The sequence below is a fragment of the Sus scrofa genome, chromosome 6 (assembly GCF_000003025.6).
Source record: "Sus scrofa isolate TJ Tabasco breed Duroc chromosome 6, Sscrofa11.1, whole genome shotgun sequence".
Taxonomy (NCBI): domain Eukaryota; kingdom Metazoa; phylum Chordata; class Mammalia; order Artiodactyla; family Suidae; genus Sus; species Sus scrofa.
Genome location: NC_010448.4, coordinates 64,975,705 through 64,997,075, shown reverse-complemented (window position 1 = coordinate 64,997,075; position 21,371 = coordinate 64,975,705). Strand labels below are relative to the sequence as shown.

The following is a 21,371-nucleotide window of genomic DNA, read 5'->3' as shown; positions in this document are numbered from 1 at the left end:
TGGCGTTGGTCATTTCCCCCTGGTGGACAGGGTTCTTATCAGAATCCCAGGCTGCACCTGCCTCGAGGCCTTGGGGCTTGGGCCCGGGAGAGGGGAGGGGGCTGTACAGGCTTTGGGGCACTTCTCCCCTATCCCAGAGGGCCCACTGTGAGCTAGACTCGGGGGAGACCAGAAAAGAAGCAGCTTCTATTATGCCCAAAGGCCCTCAGGGTTGAGGCTGGTGGGGGGGGGGGGGAGCTGGTTAAAATAAAACCCCAGAAAAGGGTTAACTAATAGAGAACGGGGTCCACCCTAATGGCCGAGGCCCCCTTGTCCCTGGGCTGCTGCCTGAGCCCTGGCCAGCTCTGCCCAGTTGCAGGGCTTCGGACCTCGCCATTCCATGGGGCGGGCACGTTCCCCTCTCAGATGCACACTTCCAGCTGTGGGCAGCCCGACCCATCCCCAGGGAAGGACAGATGGACTTGCCCTGCCCCTCAGCTGCTGTCCAGCTTCTCACTGGCCACTCCAGGGCCTGGCGGGTGGGACCTGGGTACACAGACTGCTGCCCATCTGCCTAGGGTCTCGGTTTGAGCTGCAGCCTTGGGGTGTCCTGGCACTCTCCACCATGCCAAGCCCCAGAGGTGGGGAGGGGCAGTGGCCTGGCAGGACCGCCTCGCCCTGCACCCCAGGGGCTGCACACCTGGATATCGGGCCTCAGAAATGAAAGGCCCTGGCAACCTCTCACCAGGCAGCTGACCAGCAGAGGCTGACAACTCTGTGTAGTGACGTCCGGACTCTGCAGGGGCCACGGGTTCTTCTGTCAGAGTGATGGCCTGACCGCAGACTCTTTAACAATCAGGTGACGCACTGGTGGTCTCTCCTTCCCCCACCCCTGGCTCTGGGCCCACAGGTGGGCAGTGACCGTGGCAGCGGGGGGCGGGGGGGATTGGGCGGCAAGGACAATGGGCAGCCACCCCCCCTGCCAAGCCCGTCTTCCTCAGGCCTGGGTGGGTCCGACCTGCCTGGCCAGCTCCGACTGTTCCAATATTCCCGGGGGAGCTCCCACAAGCTCCCACACAAACACAAACACAGGATGTGCCTGGCTGGCCAGCCCGCTTTTTCCAGCCGGTCCCAAGGAAATCGGGGGAAGTTCTTAACCAAACTCTGAGGCCCCAGCAAGACAATGGGGGGCACTAAGTTTAGCTGTGAACCCAGGCAGGGCACAGGTTCCACAGCCCGGGGGCCTGTCCTGGGCGGGAAATGCAGGGGAACAATGGCCGGGCTGGAGTCTGGGTTCAGGCTCGTCCCACAGCTCAGCCCTGGACCCCGGGCTGGGGCAGGGGAGGCCTGAGGCTCTGGGACGGGCTGAGCCCCAAGCGGCAGGGAGAGGTGGGCACCTGGTCAGGGAACTGGGGGGCACAGGACCGCCTGCAGACCTGGCACGGGCTGTGGCCACTGCCTGAACTTGGGGGTTCTCTTACCCAGACCCCGAATCTAGTCTTGGCAGGTGGCCTCACCGCCCCCCATGTCCCTGGGGGGGGGGGCGCTTCCCTGCCCACCCCTCTCTGGGACCCTCTGCCCTCGACACCCACCCTCAGGCCCTTAAACACCCAAGACCCTTGTACCGGGAGGACCCGTGGTGTCCGCACCCCCTGCTCTCTCTTGTCCAGTCCTTCTGCATTCAGAGTTCTTGGATGCCCTCCATCTGAGATGCCCGCCCCCTATAGAGGGACCCCTGAGGGCCAGGTCCTTGCTGGCCTCCGAGAGGCCCACAGGGCTGCTGCCCCACTGAGGGCCCTCCTCCGCCTCCCCTCCTGGCCCTTCTCAGCCCCACTTGCCCAGCCTCACCAGGACCCGTGGGTCTGAGGGGACGGGACGCGCAGGTGCACTTGCGGTGTGTGGCTTGGCCTCGGGGCTGCCGCCGGGACCTTACCTGGGGGTGGAAGAGCAGCGGGGCCGGCCGCAGGTACTTCTCCTTGAGGACGCCGACGGGGTCGGTCACCTTCCGCTTCTCCACCCTGCTGGACAGCAGCACAGAGGGTTACGGACCCCACCGAGCCGCCCAGTGCTGGGCAAGGTGGGGGGTGGGGGGACAGTGGCTCCGGCCCCTCTGGGTGCCCACCTCTGCCCCATCGGTCAGGAGGTGGCAGCCTCACCGCGGTGGCCCAGCTTCCATGCCCCCAGCCCCACACTGGCACCACGTCCCACACGCCTGCCCGCCCGAGCCTCCCGGCCCACTGCCTACAGAGTACATGCTCCTCATAGCGCACCCAGGTCTGGACCCCTCCGTGTCTCCTCAGTGGCCCCCCTCCACTGCAGGCCCCCCAGGCAAGTGGCGAACACCTGTACCTGAAGGCCCCCCTGCCCCAGCCTCTACACCTGGGCCCCAGCCCTGGGAGGACTCAGGCCTGCTGGGGTCCCGGGCTCCCCCGCAGCATGGCGTGGAGCAGACGGCGGCTATTGCCTGCACACCCACTTCCCCGTCGCTCCCAGCCCCTGGCATGGGCGCTCTGCCCGGCTGGGTGGGTAAGCGTGAGTGACCAGAAGGTTTCTGGCCCTGGGGAAGCCAGCTGGGCAGAGTCTACTTAAAAGCTCAAGAGAGCTGCTGGTGATGACAATTCCAGAACATTCCCCAAATGAGGGGACCGCTGTCTGGCATACATGGAGGAGGCAGCTGGCAGCATCCAGCGGCGCCTCCCCTCACTCCCCTCACCATTTCCTGATCAGCCTGCCTCAGTCTCCCCACGGGAGTCGAGATCTACAAAGCACGGTTTGGGAACCTGGCCACTGCGTGCAGGCCATCACACAGCCACGGTGGACCTGCTGCCTTGTCTGACCCGGGCCTTGTCCAGCAGGCCTTGTCCCTGTCCGTCTTATGCTCAGCTCTGTCCCCAGGGGCCCGGCGGGGGCTTCGAGTGAAGCAGGATGGGGGTGGCTCCAAGGAGACAACAGGGCCTTGCAGGTGCAGCCTATGGAGTGTAGGTGGTCACAGGTGATGCCACCAAGCCAGGTCGGGGAAGGAGGGAGCTTCAGGGCACACTGAGGTGGGGGAGACCTCTATTCTAACTGGGGGCCCCTGGGCCTTTGGATGGCCACGTTCACCCCAGACACCTAGGAGCCGCTGTCAGCAGATGCCGAGCCTCCAGCCCACTTTCTCGAACTCTCCATGGGTGGTATTTTTTCAAAGCAACACCCAGGGGGCCATTTTCATGTTTCCTGTGATGACGATGCCAGGACCTGGCAGGAAACAGGACCAACTGCAGACAGAGGCCGGCCAGGGCCCCGAGTGAGCCTGGCCGGTGGGGACCAGAGGGGGTGCCAGGCAGAGTGGGAGCTGGCCCACCCCCCTCACTGGCAGCTCTGCCTCAGGCTGACAGCACTTCCTCCACGTGTGCCTCTAGCAGAGGGGGCCTCACTGTGTGTTCCTCTCCAGGGAACAGCAGGCACACAAGCCCTCAAGGTGGCCACGTGCTCCCATGCTCCCTAAACACGTGCATGTGTGTGCACAGGGCCCGTCTCACACTCAGCCCTGGGCTTCTACCACTGGCTATGTCACCAGGCCTACCAGCACCTCCAGGCCTCCCGCCCGGGCCCACCCACTGCACAGGCCCCTCTCCCCTGGGACATGAGTTGGGGGTGGGGGTCAGATCCCTCTTACCTTACAAGCCCACCTGGTCACAGACTGCCCACCTGGGCACAGACTGCCCACCTGGTCAAAGCCTGCCCCCTTGGTCACAGCCTGCCCTCCTGGTCAAAGCCTGCCCTTCTTGTCACAGACTGCCCACCTGCTCAAAGCTGCCCACCTGGTCAAAGCTGCCCACCTGCTCAAAGACTGCCCCCCTGGTCACAGCCCGCCCACCTGGTCACAAACTGCGCACCTGGTCACAGCCTGCCCACCTGCTCAAAGACTGCCCACCTGGTCCCAGCCCACCCACCTGGTCCCAGCCTGCCCTCCTGGTCAAAGCCTGTCCGTCTTGTCACAGACTGCCCACCTTGTCAAAGCTGCCCACCTGATTAAAGTCTGACCACCTGCTCAAAGATTGCCCACCTGGTCCCAGCCCGCCCACCTGGTCCCAGCCTGCCCTCCTGGTCAAAGCCTGCCCATCTTGTCACAGACTGCCCACCTGGTCCCAGACTGCCCTCCTGGTCAAAGCCTGCCCGCCTGGTCACAGCCCACCTACCTGGTCAAAGCTGCCCACCTGACTACAGCCTGCCCCCCTGGTCAAAGCCTGCCCATCTTGTCACAGACTGCCCACCTGGGCACAGACTGCCCACCTGGTCAAAGCCTGCCCCCTTGGTCACAGCCTGCCCTCCTGGTCAAAGCCTGCCCTTCTTGTCACAGACTGCCCATCTGCTCAAAGCCTGCCCACGTGATCACAGTCTGCCCACTTGGTCACAGCCCGCCCACCTGGTCCCAGCCTGCCCCCCTGGTCAAAGCCTGCCCATCTTGTCACAGACTGCCCACCTGCTCAAAGACTGCCCACCTGGTCCCAGCCAGCCCACCTGGTCCCAGCCTAGCCTCCTGGTCAAAGCCTGTCCGTCTTGTCACAGACTGCCCACCTGGTCAAAGCTGCCCGCCTGATTACAGTCTGACCACCTGCTCAAATACCGCCCACCTGGTCCCAGCCCGCCCAACAACTGGGAAGGGGACTCAGTGCCCCCCCCCTCAAGGAGGATACCAGAGAGATGGGACGCTGGTTTTTTGCAAACTCCTAAACTTTCTCCTTCCTTCCTCCTTCTCCTCCCTCTGGGGACCAATGGCTTCTCCTCTGGTGTCCCCTGAGCCACCAGAAACTCTGGCTGTGGTTCTGGGGAGGGGTGGGGGCCGCAGAGCGGCCCCAGGGAGGCAGAGACGCCTGAGCAGAGGGAAGAGCTGGGGTCCGTGTGCTGTGGGAGGCAGAGTGGGCCCAGACGGCAGCCGGAGACGCCAGTGGGTGGGCCTCAGGGGCGGAGTTTAGGGCGAGCCCAGGAGGGGCTCCAGGGACGGAGGCGGGGTGTCCCGTGGCTGTCAGTGAGAGGGAGCCGCTGTGCCCAGGTGACTCTGCCTGGCCTCCCAACCTGGGCCTGGCCAGGGGCTCCCCTAGGAAAGGGCCAAGCCAGGCGTGGACCCTCAGAGCTGAGGCGCCTCCTGAAGCCGCAAAAGCAGAGACGAAGCTGGGGGAGCCAGTGAGCGTGCCCTCCCGCCGAGGACCGCCTGCTGCCCGCTGCCCGCTGGGCGGTGGCCCCTGCGGGGACGCAGGTGAGGGCGGGGCATGTTAATACCTGTAGATGGGGTCCATGAAGAAGGGTGACGGCTTGGCATAGTGCAGAGAGGGCTGCTGCGGCAGCTGCGCTGGGCATGGCTTGGGCAGCCCCTGGCCGGCGCCCAGCCTGCGCTCGCCATAGACGTGGTTCTGGCGGGGCTCCCGGCCCCCTCCGCCCTGGCTGGCCCGCGCGCGGCTGCCGATGCTCAGGTCCAGCGGCTGCTCCTCGCCCGGCGCCAGGGTGGGCGGTGCCTTGGGTGCGGGCGGGACGGGCTTGGCCTCTTTGGGTTTGGTGGTGAGGTCGAAGGGGGACTCAGCACTGGGGCCGCCCGCCTTGAGGGCGTCGCGGGGAGACCTGGGCTCGGCCTTGACCAGCAGATTGTGGGCGAGGCTGCGGTCCGTGAAGGGGTAGAGGGAGTGGGGGAAGCTGGGCAGGAGCTGGAGGGCAGCACGGAGTGGTAGGGCAGCGCGCCCAGCTTCCGCTCCCGCATGCCCACGAGGCCAGGCCCGAAGTACTTCTCGGCGATGGAGGCGATGGCCTTGATGGAGTCACCCGCGGCGCCCGAGGCCGTCAGCAGCTGCTCCTCGGGCGGCGGGAGGAAGTGTTGCGAGTAGAAGACGGGCACCTCACCCACGCTGTTCGGGGCGCCGGGGGGCACCATGCCGCCTGCAAGCTCAGGCTTGCCCTCGGCCGCCTTGGCCTTGGCCTTGGCCTTGTCGCGATCGCTGTCCACGTCGCTGTCCAGGTCGGAGCCCGTGCCTGTGGTCGTGTCCAGGTCGGTCCCCGTCGTGGTGTTGATGTCCTCGAAGTCGCTGCCGTCCGACAGGTCGCTACCCCGGGGCCTGAGCTTAGCCGCGGCGTAGGCATCGTCCCGGCGGCTCTCCGGTTTCTCCTCGGGCCCCGCGGCTGCCGCAGTCCCCTGGCTGCTGTTGCCCACGGCAGAGACGAGGGGCAGGGCCGGGTTCCCCAGGGGGCTGGGGAGCTTGGCGTCCTGCGTGTGGTTCAGAGGGCTCTTGAGCAGCGGCGTGGGAGGTAGCAGAGGCGGCCGGGGGTACAGGGACGGGGGGAAGATGCCCGGGAAGCCAGGCGTGAGCGCGGGGAAGGCGGGGGGCGCCGCCGAGAAGGGCAGGCTGCCCGGGTGCGGCCGGGAGGGGAAGTACTCGTTGAAGCCCAGGCCGGCATGGTTGAGGCTGGCGGGGGGCTTGGCCTTGTCCAGCATGGGGCTGGGGGTCAGGGGCAGGCCCGGGGCGAAGAGGCCGCCCGGCGGGTAATGGTTCTTGCCCTCGCAGAAGCGCCGGTGCTTGTTGAGGGACGAGGTAGTGCTGAACATCTGTCCGCAGTCCTTGCACTTGATCTGCGTGCGGCAGTCGGCGTGCATCCGCTTGTGCCGGCACAGGTTGGAGAACTGCGTGTAGGACTTGTGGCAGACCTCACCTGCAACGTCAGCAAAGCAAAGACGGCGGCTGTGAACGGACGGGGACCCTGCGGCGCCTGGCCTGGGCCCCGCGGCGCTTCTGGCCCCCAGGACGGGGCAGGCTGTGCGGTTGGGTGTGCGCACGTGGGGGGTCAGCATGCGTGCCCTGTGGGCGTCCATGTGCTCACGCGTGCACGCTTGTCTGTGGCACATGTGCGCACATACATGTAACACACATGTACCACACACGTGCATGTTGTACACGCGGGCCCCTGGGCCGCGCATGTGTGCACGAGCATGTGCACCTCTACTACACATGCGTGTGTGCCCTGCCCTGGACTGGCCTTCAGTGACCAGCAAGGATTGGCAAGGACACCCTTCCCTGGCATCGCCGGGCCGACCTGGCAGGTCTCACCCTTCTCTGTTGCAAAGTGGGGTGTGGCTCTCTGGGCCCTCCTAGCCCCCACAACTTGGTCAGGTGGGGCCACGGTTTTCCGAAAGCGCTCCCAGAGCTGGGTAAAGCCACGGCGCTTGGCCACGTCTGTGGCTGCACCAGGCTGCCCGGGACTCTGTCCTCTTCCTGCGGCGGCACCAGCAGGGCCAAGGAGAAACGCCTACCCCCAGCGTAGGTCTCCCCCTTCCAGGGTCTCAAAGGCTCTCAGTTTCCCTCCGCTTTCTGTCCTGGGCCCTGCGACCTGCGTCCAGGAAGGGGAGGCCTCAGGTGTGACCAGCCGCGTGGGCGTCTTAGTCTCAGGGTCTGGGCTTTGCACGCGTGGCTCCTGGCTCTGTGGGGACAGCCCGACCGTGGAGGAGCAAGGGGAGCCCCAGGCAGGGCCACGTTCGAGAAACCCGAACCCTCCCCAAACCGGGATGAGGAGGAGCGCCAGGCCCTGGCTGACAGGCCGCCTCTGCTCCTCACGGGAGAGGGTCGTGGGGCCGGAGCCCAACGCCAGGACCCAGAGGCCCGGGGACCCGGCCTCAGCCACTGCCCAAAGGCCTGCGAGTTGAGCGGTGGCAAATCGCCAGCTTTTCTTTCTCCTGTTTTTCTAACCAGCAAGGGAGGGACACACATGGACACACACACAGAGATGCACACGCATATGGATACACACACACACACACACACACACACGCACAGACACACATATGCACACAGAACACACACACGTGTGCACACACGCACGCACACACACACACACTGTGTTTCTCTTTGCAGGACAATTTGCTTCCTCAATGCGGCCCCAGCAGAAACAGTGATTTCAGCGCGTTTCTTGCTCACTGCAAACCCTGCATGGCCCGATGTCATGCTCTTCTAGCAGGAGCTCTGGCCCCGAGACCACGGCCGGCCTTAATCACAGTATCTATTTATATTAACAGCTCTGCCTTCCCGGTTGTCTGGCCAGACGTTTCCAGGCTGAGGAGCAGAGCACTGCCTCATTTCTATCCCACCTGCCCTTTGGGGCAGCAGCAGATGCCGAGGTGCCGCTGCACAGAGGGTCCATGAACGCCGGTGAGCCCCCGGCCGGCCCTGGGAAAGCAAGGCCGCGCCCCAGCTCGGGGCTTCTGGCCAGATAGGGAAGCTCTGCTGCACCCCTGGCCCCCCGCAGGGCTCTGCAATACCCTGTCCCCAGAGCGGGGCTCTGCTTCCATCCCGAGCTTGGAAACTGGCCTCGAGCAGGCTCCCATCGACGGCAGCTCCCAGGAGGGGAGCTTTGCAGCTTCCCTTCTGAGCCTGACACCCTCTACTGAGGGCCAGAGGATGCTCTGTGATGGGCAGAAGGATATGCAAAAGGCGGGTTTTAACGTCCAGTGTCTACAGTTTGCATTGCAGTCTCAGACGTGCAGTCTGGCCAAGTTTGGGGTTTTCTCCTTGGCTTTACCCCTTCAGCCAAAAGCCAAGGCCTGGAGTCCCTGTTGTGGCTCAGTGGTTAACGAATCAGACTAGGAACCACAAGGTTGAGGGTTCGATCCCTGACCTTGCTCAGTGGGTTAAAGATCCGGCGTTGCCGTGAGCTGTGGTGTAGGTTGCAGACGCGGCTCGGATCCCGAGTTGCTGTGGCTCTAGCGTAGGCCGGCAGCTACAGCTCCGATTGGACCCCTAGCCTGGGAATCTCCATATGCCGTGGAGCGGCCTAAGAAATGGCAAAAAGACAAAAAGACAAAAAAAAAAAAAAAAAAAAAAAAAAAAAAAAAAAAAAGCCAAGGTCCAAGGTGAGTAATGGGGCAGAGACAAGAGGCAGGAAGCTGCCGAGAGCCACAGGGCCCACCCAGACTGCCCTGGGCTCCTCCTATCCACACGGGGAGTCTGGGCAGGCAGTGGAGACAGTGGTCTCGGACCCTTCCTGATGAGCTGAGGTTCCCAGAATTTACTCATTAGCACAGTCCAACAAGACCGCTAACGCGCGTGCCTGCCCAGAAAAGCAGTGACTTGGGAGCCTGTGTGCAATTTCCTTTCTAAGCTTCCTGACAAGCTCCAACCTCCTACACCTGGCACGCCTCCCGCAGGGGGACTTGCTAGCCGCTCATCCTGGAGACAGGACCAGCACCTCCAGTCACCAAGTCCTGGCCCCCAGCCCCTACTCCTACCCAGCTCGTCCCCCCCTCGGCCCCTCCCAGACGCTCCTTCCAGGGCCTGCAGGTGAAGGAGATGCTGGGAGAAGAGGGGGTGACACCAGGAAGGTGCTCGGTTACACCAAGCAGAGCTCTCTCCCTTGCGCCCTGGCTGACCGGGTAGGTTGGGGTCTGGTCATCTCTAGTAGGACAGCTGGAAGCTTGGGCTCAGGGCAGTGGGCAGGAGGGGCGCACAGCCCTGGCTACTTGACAGAGGCCCGACCAGCCAGTCAGCATGGCCTCCTCGGGGCAGGGGTCCAGCACCTGTACAACCCCCCATGCTGGTGACATACCCAGACCCTTGTCCAAGCTCCCAGAGTGACCCCTGCTGACATTGGTGCGATGGAATCTGAGATATCCCAGGCCACCCAGCCTGGGGTCCGGGGCCGGGCCACTTGAGCTGAAATCTGGGCTCGGCAGCTTGGCCTCGAGGGCCTGGTCACTTAACCTGGCCAAGCCTGTGCCCTTCTCTGCCAGTTTCCTTCAGCTGGACATGGTGTGGCCCCTGCTCCACGAGATTGTAAAGGATGCTCTGAGATCGTGTGTGTGTGGACAATGACTCAGCACAACCGCGTGTGGCTGACCCCGCGCAGTGCTGGTACGAAGGATGACGCAGCACAATCCCCTGGGCACGACCACTCAGCTGCTGTGTTGGTGTGACTGGGGACTGGGCACCATCTGTGTGAACAACGGCTCCGCGCACGCCGGTGTGAACGAGGACTCTGCAGATCTGTGTAAATGCAGACAGCAGTGAGGTGACGGAAACGGTGACTCAGCACAATGTCAGGCCGGGAGGAACCTTCCATTCCTTCCACACTCTGAGAGTCTGGGTCATGGCCCTGCATTGGCCCTCTGGGTCCCTCCGTCCTGACCCCTGTGACCCCTGATCCCGGTCCTATGACTCCGCCCCCCCAACCCCAACCTCAAGGCTTCTGTGTTCACAGGCCCGTCTCCTCCACCTCCTCTGCAGGCAGTGCCCCCGCCGCTCCCCTGCCTCCTCCAGCTTTCTGCTAGAACGCCTCTCGTCCAACGGACCGGTTGGCCTCTGCACAGAGACAGGGCCAGCACCCACCTGGGCACTTGGAAAGTCTCCTGACCCTGCCCCCAACCCCGACCCCAGGTGATGTGTCTGCCACGTGTGCCCTTGTTATTTGTATGGCTTGGCCTCTGTCTCCTCTACCAGCAGGTAGGTGCCACGAGGACAGGCGTCCGGTGCTGCCTGGAACAGTGCGGGTGCACAGCCCGGGCTCCCTAAAGGCTGTTGGGGGACATCAGCAGAATCGTCTCACCTCCTGGGACTCAGGGTGGACCATGCGAGTGGGGAGAGAGGAAGTGGGGGGGGGCGGTGGGCTCAGGCTCCTTCTGCGGGACTCCGGATTTCCTCACCGCCTCTGCCCTCCCCCCGCCGCTGGAGGGTAAGTGAGAGCAGGCCCGGGAGGGCAGGGGAGGGAGGCTGGAGCAGGAGGAGACGAGCCCCAGGACAGGAGGGTTTGCGGGAGTAAAGTGATGACACACAGCAGCACCCGGGCCGGGCTTCTCCCGGCCGAGGCGCCCGCCGCCGCTGCCGCCGCCGCCGCCACCACGTGCTTTCTGGACAGACGGGTCCCGTGCGTGGGGAAGGGCCTGGGCACTTCAGGCCTTGGCCTGGCCTTCAGAGCACCCGCCTCAGGGCCCGGCTGGGGTCCACTCACATATGAAAGGTTTGACGGTGCTGTGGATGTGCTTGTGCTGCTTGAGGCCTGAGGACGTGGCAAAGGTCTTGCCGCAGTCGGGGCAGGCGTGCGCCCGGGCGCCCACGTGCTGGGAGCGGATGTGCCGCTGCAGATTGCTGGGGTCCGTGAAGACCTGGGGGCAGACCCTCGTGTCACACCCCCACCTGCTCCCCAGGGCCCGGCTCTGGTCCCCCATGGGGTCTCGCGGCCCTCGCCCCCACGCGGAGCCTGGCAGAGGGGTCTCTGCGGGAGCGGAGACCCCTGTGCAGCCCCAGGAGAGCGGTCAGGCCGCCCTGACTCTTTCTTTAGCAGTGATTCCCAGGAGGACCGTGGCCAGGAGGGTGCGGGCGGCGGGAGCTCAGCAAGCTTCTTCAGCCGCAGTGCTCTGCCACCTGGCGGCCGGTCCTTTCCAGCGGGAGCGAGGAGGCCCCAGGTCTGGCCTCGCTCAGGTGTCCGCCAGCCGTGGCCCAGCGCACCCCGTCTCCTCGTGAGTGGCTTGGGGCCCGTGTCCCCCATTCCACCTGCACCTTTCCAGTCGGGGTGGGGCCCGCCCTAGCCCCAGGGCGGTTGGGGCACAGGTGCCCAGGGCCACGTTACCTTCACACAGTTTTCACATTCGAAGCGCTTGCCGCTGTCGTGGGACATCTGGTGGCGGATGAGGTTGGACTTCCAGTTGAAGGCCTTGGGGCACTGGTCACACTTGTACTCACGCTCCTCCGTGTGGACAGTCATGTGCTGCTCCAAGCTGAGCACAGTGGACGGGGGTCACCGTGGGGCCCCCTCCCCGCTGCCCAGGAGGGCAGGGCCTCCACCCAACCCGGCTGCAGCCCCTTGGAGCCGCCCGCCCCCCGCCGGCTCCCTGCTCAGAGAGCAGAGCAAAGCCTGCTGGACCGTCTGTCCACCTCCTCGCTGGACGGGGTAGCGGGCTGGAGGGACAGGCACGGCCTGATGGGAGGATCCCGGGCGCGGCCAGGGCTGTCTCTCACCCAAGGCCCCCTGCCCCTGGCATCCAGAGGCAGGCGGGACCCCAGCTCACACTCTGGCTGCCCCTCAGGGCCGCCTTCACCTTGACCCTAACCCTGGGCCTAAGAAAAAAGGGGTGCAGAGACTTCTGACATCGCTGCCAGCCCCAGAGTGGGGGCACAGGAGCCCCAGGGCCACCCCTGAGCGGCCTGAGGGGGCGGGTGGACCAAGCCAGGCAGAGAGCAGGAGGTGGCGGGGAGGGGGCAGGGGTCGCCTCGAGAGGTGATGAGGTGCTAAGGGCGGCCGGCGCTGCCGGGGGAAGGGGCGTCTCGCTGGGAGGAACAGGCAGCTTGGAGGCCCCTCCTCTCAGGGGACACACCGCTTCCCCCCCGTCCGTCCAGGTATGACCGTTAATCTTCATGAGCGAAGCGGTAATACATCACGGCCCGTTGATCAGGGCCCAGCCATCCATTCAGATCAGAAACGCTTGGTTCCGAGCACCCGGCAGACTGTGTCTTTTCCCTGCTGTTAATTGTGATTTATGTGTTTATGTAAAGAAAACACAGACCCTCTGAGCAGCGCTGACCGCCGAGGGCCTCAGTCGGGATTTGCCCAAACTCTTATTTTCTCAGTCATCTGTTCAGGGTGGAGGGTTTCCGGTCCCCCGGGAGCCGTGCTGGGATTGGCGTTCAATTCCCGGCAATCCCACAGCCGGTTAGTGGCCTGATGGGGTCTTACTCTGACTTTGCCGGGCTGCCCTGGAGGAAATTCTCAGAGGCGGGAGGAGGGGTGGGTGCGCGCTGGGCGTGTAATCACGGTGGCCCTTGTGGCCCGCTTCTCTCCCCACCGGTCCCCAGGGCCCCAGCTTCCAGGTCCTGACGCCCGCCTGGCTTCGGGGCCGGGGCGGGGGGGCCCACGGCCGCCGTCCCACAGCTGGCCTGGCATCTGCGCCCATGTCTATGAAGTCTCCTGGAAGCAGAGGCTGGTGCCCGGGGGGGAGGGTGGTGCGGAGACCCCTGGGTGGCCCCTTTCTGCTCCTGCCTACCATCTGAGGAGCCGTGTGTGCGTGCAGAGGGTCTGCGAACCCCCTGGGCAGCAGCCCCCGGCCTGGTCTGGCCTCCCCACGAAGACGGCGGGGGCTCGACCCCTGCACTTCCCAGGGTCTGGCCTGTGTTCCTAACTGCCTTCCCGTCTGTCTCCACAACTCGGCCCTGACCGCAGAACGGCGGGGCCAGAGGCGGCTCGACCCGGTGACTCCTGGCTCCTCTGTCGGTAGGGGGCTCTGACCAGGGGCCTGGTCATCACGGTCAGAGCCGGGAACACACAGGCCCCTACCGCCAGCTCACGGGCCTGCTCTGTCCCCAACGGCCGATGAGAGGGCCGGGGAACCTGCCCCAGCCTTGCCGCCCTGGAGGGGACACTCGCCTGCCCCTTGCTGACCTCCGCTCCTCCCAGGGCCCCCTCCCAGGGCCCGGCCCTACATCCGGGGTGGCTCCGGAGTGGGGGGGGGGGGAATGCAGCACCTGTACTCGGTGGGGAAAATCCTCTCACAGTCCTTGCACTCGTGGGCCTGCCCGTCGCCGCCCCCGCCGCCCAGGCCCTCCGGCTTGAGCTCCTCGGCCAGGCCCTCGCAGAGCGCGGCCCCCACCGAGCTGCACGCGTACTTCTTGTGGCGTCGCAGGTCCAGCTTGGACTGGAAGAGCTCGTCACACGCGTCACAGCGGAAGGTGGGCTCCTCTGCAGGGAGAGAGGACGGGAGGTGGGCGGGGCCCCGGATCCCCAGCCCCAGCCCCCGGGCCGCCTCCCATGCCACTGTCCCCGCCGCACCCCCTGCCCCCCGGGCTGCCCGGGACCCGCATCTGCCCCAGAAAAGGCACCGAGCAGCACTGGGCGCCTCCCTGTGTCTCGAGAGCAGAGAAGGAAGCCAGGCCAGGCGCTTGGCATACGAATTAGGCGAGAAAGGCGACAAGGCTCCGACGTGTGTTGTAAATCGCAAGGTCAAGGTGAGACACACAAACGGGAGGCAGTGCCCCGAGGACCCTGCCAAGCCAACCGGCTGGGAGCTGCGGGTCCCCGGCGACGGCCTCCAGGCCCCCCCCTACAGGCTGGCAGCTGTTGTGAGCCCCTCCCTGCCAGGACCACCCGCATCACCCGGTCTGCACAGACCCTGCACGAAAGGCCCGGGGACTAGTGAATGGCAAGATGTGGGTGCGTGTGCGCGGCTGTGTCAATGCGTGTGTGCCCCACATGCGTGGGGGTGCAGCCATGTGTGCAGGGGATATTCACACAGCTGCCTCCTCACCAGCGCAGCCTTGCGGGATGTGCAGGCACTTTTGTGCATCCGCTCTCGTGTGCGTGTTGGGAGACATGTTTCTGTCAGTGGCTGCAGGTGTGAAAACATGCACACCCATGTACCTTCACACTTGCACACGTGTGCACGCTAGTGCGCCTGGTGCACCTGGCTGCACATCTGTGTGCTAATGTGTGTGCACGCTTGGCACATGTGCATGGCTATGCTTCTCTGCACACGTGTTACATGTGCACACGCCATGCATGTTAAGTTTACACACGTGTGTGTGTGACTGATCATGTGTTATTGCGTGGTGTGCACGCCCATTTGTGTGTGGATTACGTATACACGTGTTTGTGTGAATGTGTGGGTGGGTATGTGTGCATTTGTGTGTGGGGGTGAGTGGGTGTGGGTGTCCCATAAACAAGGACCTCCAGGCCCGCAGTGAGCAGAACCTTAACCTCGGGCTGCGAGCTGATGAAAGGGCCTGACCCTTGCGGTGCAGGGGCTGGGGGGTGGGGGAGGTGGGGACAGGAAGAGGGGGTCCTTCTGTCCCCTCCTGGTGTTGGAGTGCAGAGGGAGGGGGCAGCTCGGCAACCTTGGCCGTTTGGGCTGGGGAAGGACTGGGCAGGGGCACCTCCTCGGGCATCCCTGCCTGCTGGCCAACATGAGGCTGCTGTCCAAAAAGTGCTTATTTGGAGGAAAACACGAGTGGGCGGGGGAGAGCAGCTCGTGCTCAGAGTCTGGGGACCCCCACTGCAACACCCAGAACCTGAGCTCAACTCGCGGTGCAGCAGCTCTGCCCCCAATATCCTGGAAAGGCCAGCCCTGGACCTGCCCCAGATGCAGGCTGAGTCACAGAATGGACCAGAAGGAGGCAAGAGGGCCAGCTGGTTCTCACCAAAGCCAGGGATACAGGAGGCAGGGAGGGCGGCCGTGCCAGGGACCTCTGAGCAAATGTCTAAAAACACAGGGCCCCCAGGGCAGAGCTGCTGGGCAGAAGGACGGAGAGGCGGTGGGGCCGCGGCCCACCGGAGACGGAAGTCAGAGGGGATTCTAAGGCGAAGCCCGTGGAGGCCTCGGGTGCCAGCGTGGAACCTGAACGTGACCCGGGGGAGGGGGCGGTGGCCGAGGAGCGTGCACATTACAAAGCAGTCATTGGGCAGGACTACAAGGCTGCCTTTACATCGGGACTGGAGCACGAACCCGCTCTCCAGGGAAATGCCCACTGTGAAGACAACAGGGATACTGAAGGCATGGCGATCCCTGAGCTTTGCAACAGGTAAACAGGGGCTGGGGGCCGGGGGGGAATGACGGGCGGCCCGGGCCCCAGAGAGAAGGTGGTTGAGTCGTGTAAGTGGACCCCTACTCTGCCCGGCGCCCAGGAGGCAGGCGGCAGAGCTCCAAGTCTCCACTGAGGGTGTGAGAAATGCACCCAGTGTGGACAGCAAGCGGGGACCCGCTATCACCTCCCCACAGGCCTCCCGTGTCCTTAGAAACGTGGATCCCTTTCGTCTGGGTCCCGGTACCCAGAACAGCCTTTTAGATGCAACCTCGTCTATCGAGGACGGTGAACAGCGAAGGCCCTGCTGCAGAGCCCGGGGAACCACACTCCATGTCCCGGGATAAACCGTCCCGGGAAAGAACGGGAAAGACAACACACACACACACACACACACACACACACACACACACACACACACACACACGCTCCTGTACAGGAGAAATCAACACGACGCTGTCAATCACCCTTCAGAGAAACAGTTTTCAAAAAAGAACACCCTCTCCGGAGGTCCCGTCGTGGCGCAGTGGTTAACGAATCCGACTAGGAACCATGAGGTTGCGGGTTCCATCCCTGGCCTCGCTCAGTGGGTTAAGGATCCGGCGTTGCCGGGAGCTGTGGTGCGGGTTGCAGAGGCGGCTCGTGTCCCGTGTGGCTGTGGCTCTGGTGGAGGCCGGCGGCTACAGCTCCGATTGGACCCCTAGCCTGGGAATCTCCATGTGCCACAGGCGAGGCCATAGAAAAGACAAAAAGACCAAAGGAAAAAAAATAATAAAATAAAATAAAAAAGAACACCATTTTAGAATGGAGTTGGATAGACGGAGTCCACACAACTGCTCTCGGGGCTTTATTCTGATTTCCTGGGCTGGGATACGGCTGAGCAGGGGTGATTGGTAGGTCCTCCCACCAGCATCCTGAAGTTAGAAATGCCAGTTTGCGTTGACCCTTCCCGCCCCCAGCAAAGAACAATCACCAAAGTTGAAATCTGAAAACAAAGACAAGAGAAAGGGCCACCCCACCCATCCAGGATGCTGACCAGCTTACTTCTGCAGCCTGGATCCGGCATTTGGATTTGTAATGAAAATCCAGCCGAGTTCTCACTCTGAAAGCACCTGAAGGCGCCCTGGAGGCAAAGGAGAGTGCCAGCCATGGAAGGCACCCTCTCCTGCATGTCCCATCCCACCAGCAACCCAGGTGTGTCCAGGTGGAAGGATGGAGTTGGGGACAGGACACGCCCAAGCCTCGCCCACCCTGCTGTTGTGTGGACAGGTGTTTCAGCACCGTCTACGCAGGCAAGGCTGGCACTGAACACACACCTGGGGCAGGCTGGGCGCGGGCAAGGAGGTTTTCATTTTTCTAGCACGAGCAATTCCATTTTAAAGAAATACTAGAGTATGTTACCTTGTGTTACAGTGTGTTGTATTGTTTTATGCTATATTATACTATACTACATTTTATATTGTATTGTATTAGATTAGATTAGATTAGATTAGATTAGATTAGATTAGATTAGATTATCTGTCTCGTGCTTCATACACAACACACTGCATCCTCTTGCCCTTTTTTGGTGAGTGGGAAAAGTTAATAATTTTGAGCCTTTCTCAGAAGAAAAAGGCATATTTGAATGGAAATGATTTTCTTTATTTTCCCTCAAGATCAAGAAGTTCTCCTGAAAGAAAAATCTCTCCCGTCTCTATTGAAAGAGTAAAAACAAAATAAAAAGTCCCTGGAACTCATGAATCTGAAAGTGGCTTCCCTCTGCTCTGCATCGCTGGTAGGAAAATTGGAATTGAATTTCTTGACAAAGCGGCAGCTCTGAAAGAGCGTTTCCAGAACCAGACCCACAGGACCGGTGCTGCTCCCCACGGTGAACTGGCCAAGGCGGGACCCCCGTTTCTCCCGTGACACCCAACGCTGTCCCAGCAGAGCCCTGCCCCGACGAGGGTGGCAGAACTGTGATCCAGCACTGACCTCTCTTTGTCTCAGTGTGTGTGGGGGGGCAGAGGGGGGCTGGGGGACTGAGGCCACGGGCAGATGCTGCATCTTCTCCTTAAACCAAACCAAACCAAGGCCGCGGTGGCCCCATGCCTTGTTTGTCAAGTCTGCGTCTTACTCGTCTATTGGAAGTTCCATCAGTAACTTTTCATGGCGGAGCAGGAATATAACAGCAAAATACATCCGTGCCTAATGGCTTCAGGGACCCGGGGACACAATTATGTGGCCTCTACATGCTAATCCGCCAGACTGGAGGCTCCAAAGCCCTCCAGAGCCCACTCCAAATTCCCCCCGTGATAAGGGGCCGCTGCATTTAGCTGGGGCTGGGATGAGAGATGTTTTATGATAATTATCTTAGGAACAGTTGTACATTTTCTCTCTGCACGAGTTGGAGTTAACTGGGGGGGGGGGGGGATGGCTGTTGGGAGGTGACAGCGCAATCTTGACAGCAAAGAGGGTGGAAAGTCAAATATCTGATGTCGGACTGTTATGTGCGGAAAGCAACCAGCCGCAGATGTTCGATCAATTATTGGGAAAATGTAGACCCAGGTTATTTAAGATCGGGGGTCGGCAGGGGAATAGGAATCCAGGTTCCTGACACCTTTAGGAAGGCAGACGTGTTGCGTTGCGCCCACGAAACCCGCGGCTGAGCGCGCTCCTCGGGAGGAAGGCATTGCTATCTGCGAGTTCTTTGTGTTACCGAAGATCCACAGGCCTTTTTTTTTTAACAATTATTTTAAATAAAATGAAACCAGCCCCTGAGACCCAGAACTCAGCCATCTGCTATTTTTTTTTCCCCCCAAAACCAACGGCCTTTGGAAGTTTCCGGGCCAGGAGTGGAATCTGAGCCGCAGCTACGACCTCCTCCAGATCCTTAACCCACCTCGCTGGGCTGGGGATTTGAACCCGTGCCTCCACAAAGACAAGCTGGATCACTGCCCCACTGCTCCACAGCAGGGACTCCCGCCCTCTGCTTTTCTTGACGGTTAATTAAAACCAAAGTCTAGAGGGGAGGCTGCATCGACTCCGTCTCATAGAACTGTCCTTCCGGGCAGGTCACTTTGGGAACAGCTCATGGTCCACGATGGGGACTAGAAAGCCTTCCTGCTCATTCCAGCACAGGCTCCCTGCTCAGCCAACGGCCCTCCCAGAGCCGTGCCATAGGAGGGCCTCCTCACAGGACCTTGCCGTTGGTGGCACTGATCATGGCCTTGGAGCGTCTGGAGGGGAGGGGAGGGGAGGGGAGCGGGGAGGAGACGGAAGGGAAAACCCCACCTCCCCTCTTCTCCAGCAGAGCTGGCAGCTCCCGAGATGGCAAAGGACAGCCTGCCTCTCTGCCCACGTGTGGGGTCTCACTCAAAGACGAGGTGCCATCTGCTCAGTGGGGCACTTAGGGAGCTAAGGGACCAGCCAGTCCTCCGTGGCCAGCCTCCTCCAACGACTTTCCCTCTGCGCCTTAAATCTGCCCCAGAGCCCTAAGGGGAGCGGGCATACTGCTCAGCAGCACGGATGAAGGAAGGGAAACCTGTGTTTCAGGAATCCCAGCCTGGACGAGGCTGGGATTGCCTCAAGTGTCCGCGGAGAGAGGCCTGAAGTGTGCCTACTGGACAAATGCATGGTGACCAGCCGAGAGGAGAGGACCCTGGGGCGCGTGCTGCGGTCCTGCTGGAAGAGGCCCTGCAGAGCCTTGCCTTTTTCTCCATCAAAGACACCCTCCCTCTGCGTTTATTGTGGGCATTCGCCTTTAACTACCGACGGGCACTGCTGTCCAATACACAGGTGCCTTCGAGGTCACTGCTCTCCCTTCCACGAGACCAAAACGCTCCCCGGGCACGGCGCTCTGGAGTGAATGTTTCCCAACAAAATGGGGTCTGCTTGTCTGGCGCATGGACGTTCTCAGGCCAGGGATCGAACCCGCGCCACAGCAGTGACGACGCCGGCTCCTTAACCCACTGAGCCACCAGGAAACTCCTGTTTGTTTTTAGGGCGCGAGGGAAGCAAACCACGCTGCTTCTGCTGATAATAATCACATAGTTTGCAATATCCCGCAGGACTCTGACCACAGCAAAGATGTGAGGCAGCGTGACACCCACTCGCCCATATTGTCTGACGCCCTGGTCCTGTCTTGAGTTCAGGGTGTGGCCCGTACAACCCGAGGGAGAGAGCAACGCACTCAGGTTGAGAAGCTGTTAGGAAAGTGCCGGCTCGGCCCCTCCCCGGGGTCTGAGGGGCAGGCCGTGGGCAGCAGCTGGGGGACACCCGGCCCCTGCCATGGGGCACCGAGCGACAAGAGGCCTCGGGAGCCCCCAGGCCTCTGCGCCTGCTGGCTGGGGGCTTACCGTCCAGGCTGGGGGGCACTGTCCCCAGGGAGTAGGCGCCTTCTTTCACATGGACCAGCAGCTCTTCTCCTGGCTCAATGTCCTTAATGACTTTATAATAAATCTAGGATGGAGAAACCAGAGAGAGAGGGTCAGCGTCTTGATCCTTGCTGCTTTAAAAGCCGTCCCGTCTATGCCCAGCCCCCGTGCCACTGACACGGCTCCTCGGGGAGGCTGGCCCGCCGGGCACTGGACCGGCCTTCTAATTGCTGCGAAGAGGTTCCCCTTTGGAACTTGGCAGAATATGCTCAGAAGGACTGGAGTCTATTTTTTGTTTGTTTTATCCAGACTTTGGATATTGATAAAGGGGTTGCAAACTGAAATCCGTGAGGAAGCCCCAAAGTTCCCAAGCGAGGCGTGTCCTAGCAGGAAATATGGGAGCCTGGGTGGCTTCCAGGAGTCCTCCGTCAATAGGTACACAAGGCACCCTGCTGCCTGGGGTGAGGGGGGGTCTTCGGGGGTCGAGAGTGAATCTGGATGCTTATGAAAGTGGTTCTGAACCCAGACAGAGGCTCCGGGGACCAGGACAGCAGGAGTGACTATCACATGGGTGGGACACTGTGTGCAAGGGGAGGTGACGGGGAGCCCCTGCCCACTGCAAGCTTGGTGCCAGCAGCCATCTGCGGTCGGAGATGGGGAACACCCCTGAAAATGGATAGGGGTGCGGTGGGGGTCAGGATAGGGTCTGCAGCCTGGAGCACGCTCTGGGGGCTAGGGGCTAGCCTTAGGACTCGGAGCAGCACCTTAGCTTGCCAAGGTGGAAAACTCTAGCAACTCAGCAGGGCAGCATGAGGGAGCCGTGGGGGATGGAGCTCAGGGACTTCTCCAGACCCTTCCAGGAGCCCCCACCCTCTCTGGAGAGCAGGGAAGAGCTCCTCGGGGTGGGGGCAGCCACCCCTCATGCGAGCAGGGCTGATACCAGGAACCCTGCACCTTAAAGTCAGACCGCGGGATGCTCTCTCACAGGCTCTCCGCTGCCGCGCACGCTGGCGTGCGGTGTTTGGGTCTCTCTTCCGCTCTAGCAGCAACTGGAAGACTCAGCCCCAGGACTGGTGGGGAGGCCAGAGCAGGACCCAAGACAGACCCTTCGGCCCCAGGGAGACCTGGAGGCAGAGGCTTCTCCAGGCCATTCCCGCCCAAGGCCCTCTAGCAACACCCTCCCCCGGAGGACCTGGTGGCTGGGTGTCAGGCTGGGATCCCAGACGCTGCTGGACGTGGTTCAGGTGCCCCAGGGACTGAGTTGGACACCCGTCTGCTCATCTCCTCCTCTCCCCCTCAATGGCTGGAAGGCTGTGAGCCCGCATTTCCTGACCCCCCCCATGTCCAGCTGTGGACGGCCCCACAAACTGCCAGCTCCACCAACTCCAGAACGACACCAATGCACTCTCAAAAGGCAGAGAGCCACGCCGAGTCCCCAGACGCCTCACTCAACACTTGGGCAGTGGAACTGTGCCCAGCAGAACATTCACCTGCACAAATATCTCCGAGGGCAGAGTTCCTGCCT

General features: G+C 62.3%; 1 protein-coding gene across 1 annotated transcript in view; it reads right to left on the bottom strand.

The window, feature by feature from the left end:
- Positions 1–21,371, bottom strand: part of PRDM16 (PR/SET domain 16) — a 308,400-nt gene that overhangs the window by 15,505 nt on the left and 271,524 nt on the right. The window contains 7 exon segments of the mRNA XM_021095209.1: positions 1,913–2,000; positions 5,242–5,665; positions 5,668–6,657; positions 10,939–11,092; positions 11,557–11,704; positions 13,446–13,659; positions 19,829–19,931. Coding sequence (XP_020950868.1) covers positions 1,913–2,000; positions 5,242–5,665; positions 5,668–6,657; positions 10,939–11,092; positions 11,557–11,704; positions 13,446–13,659; positions 19,829–19,931 — 2,121 coding nt within the window.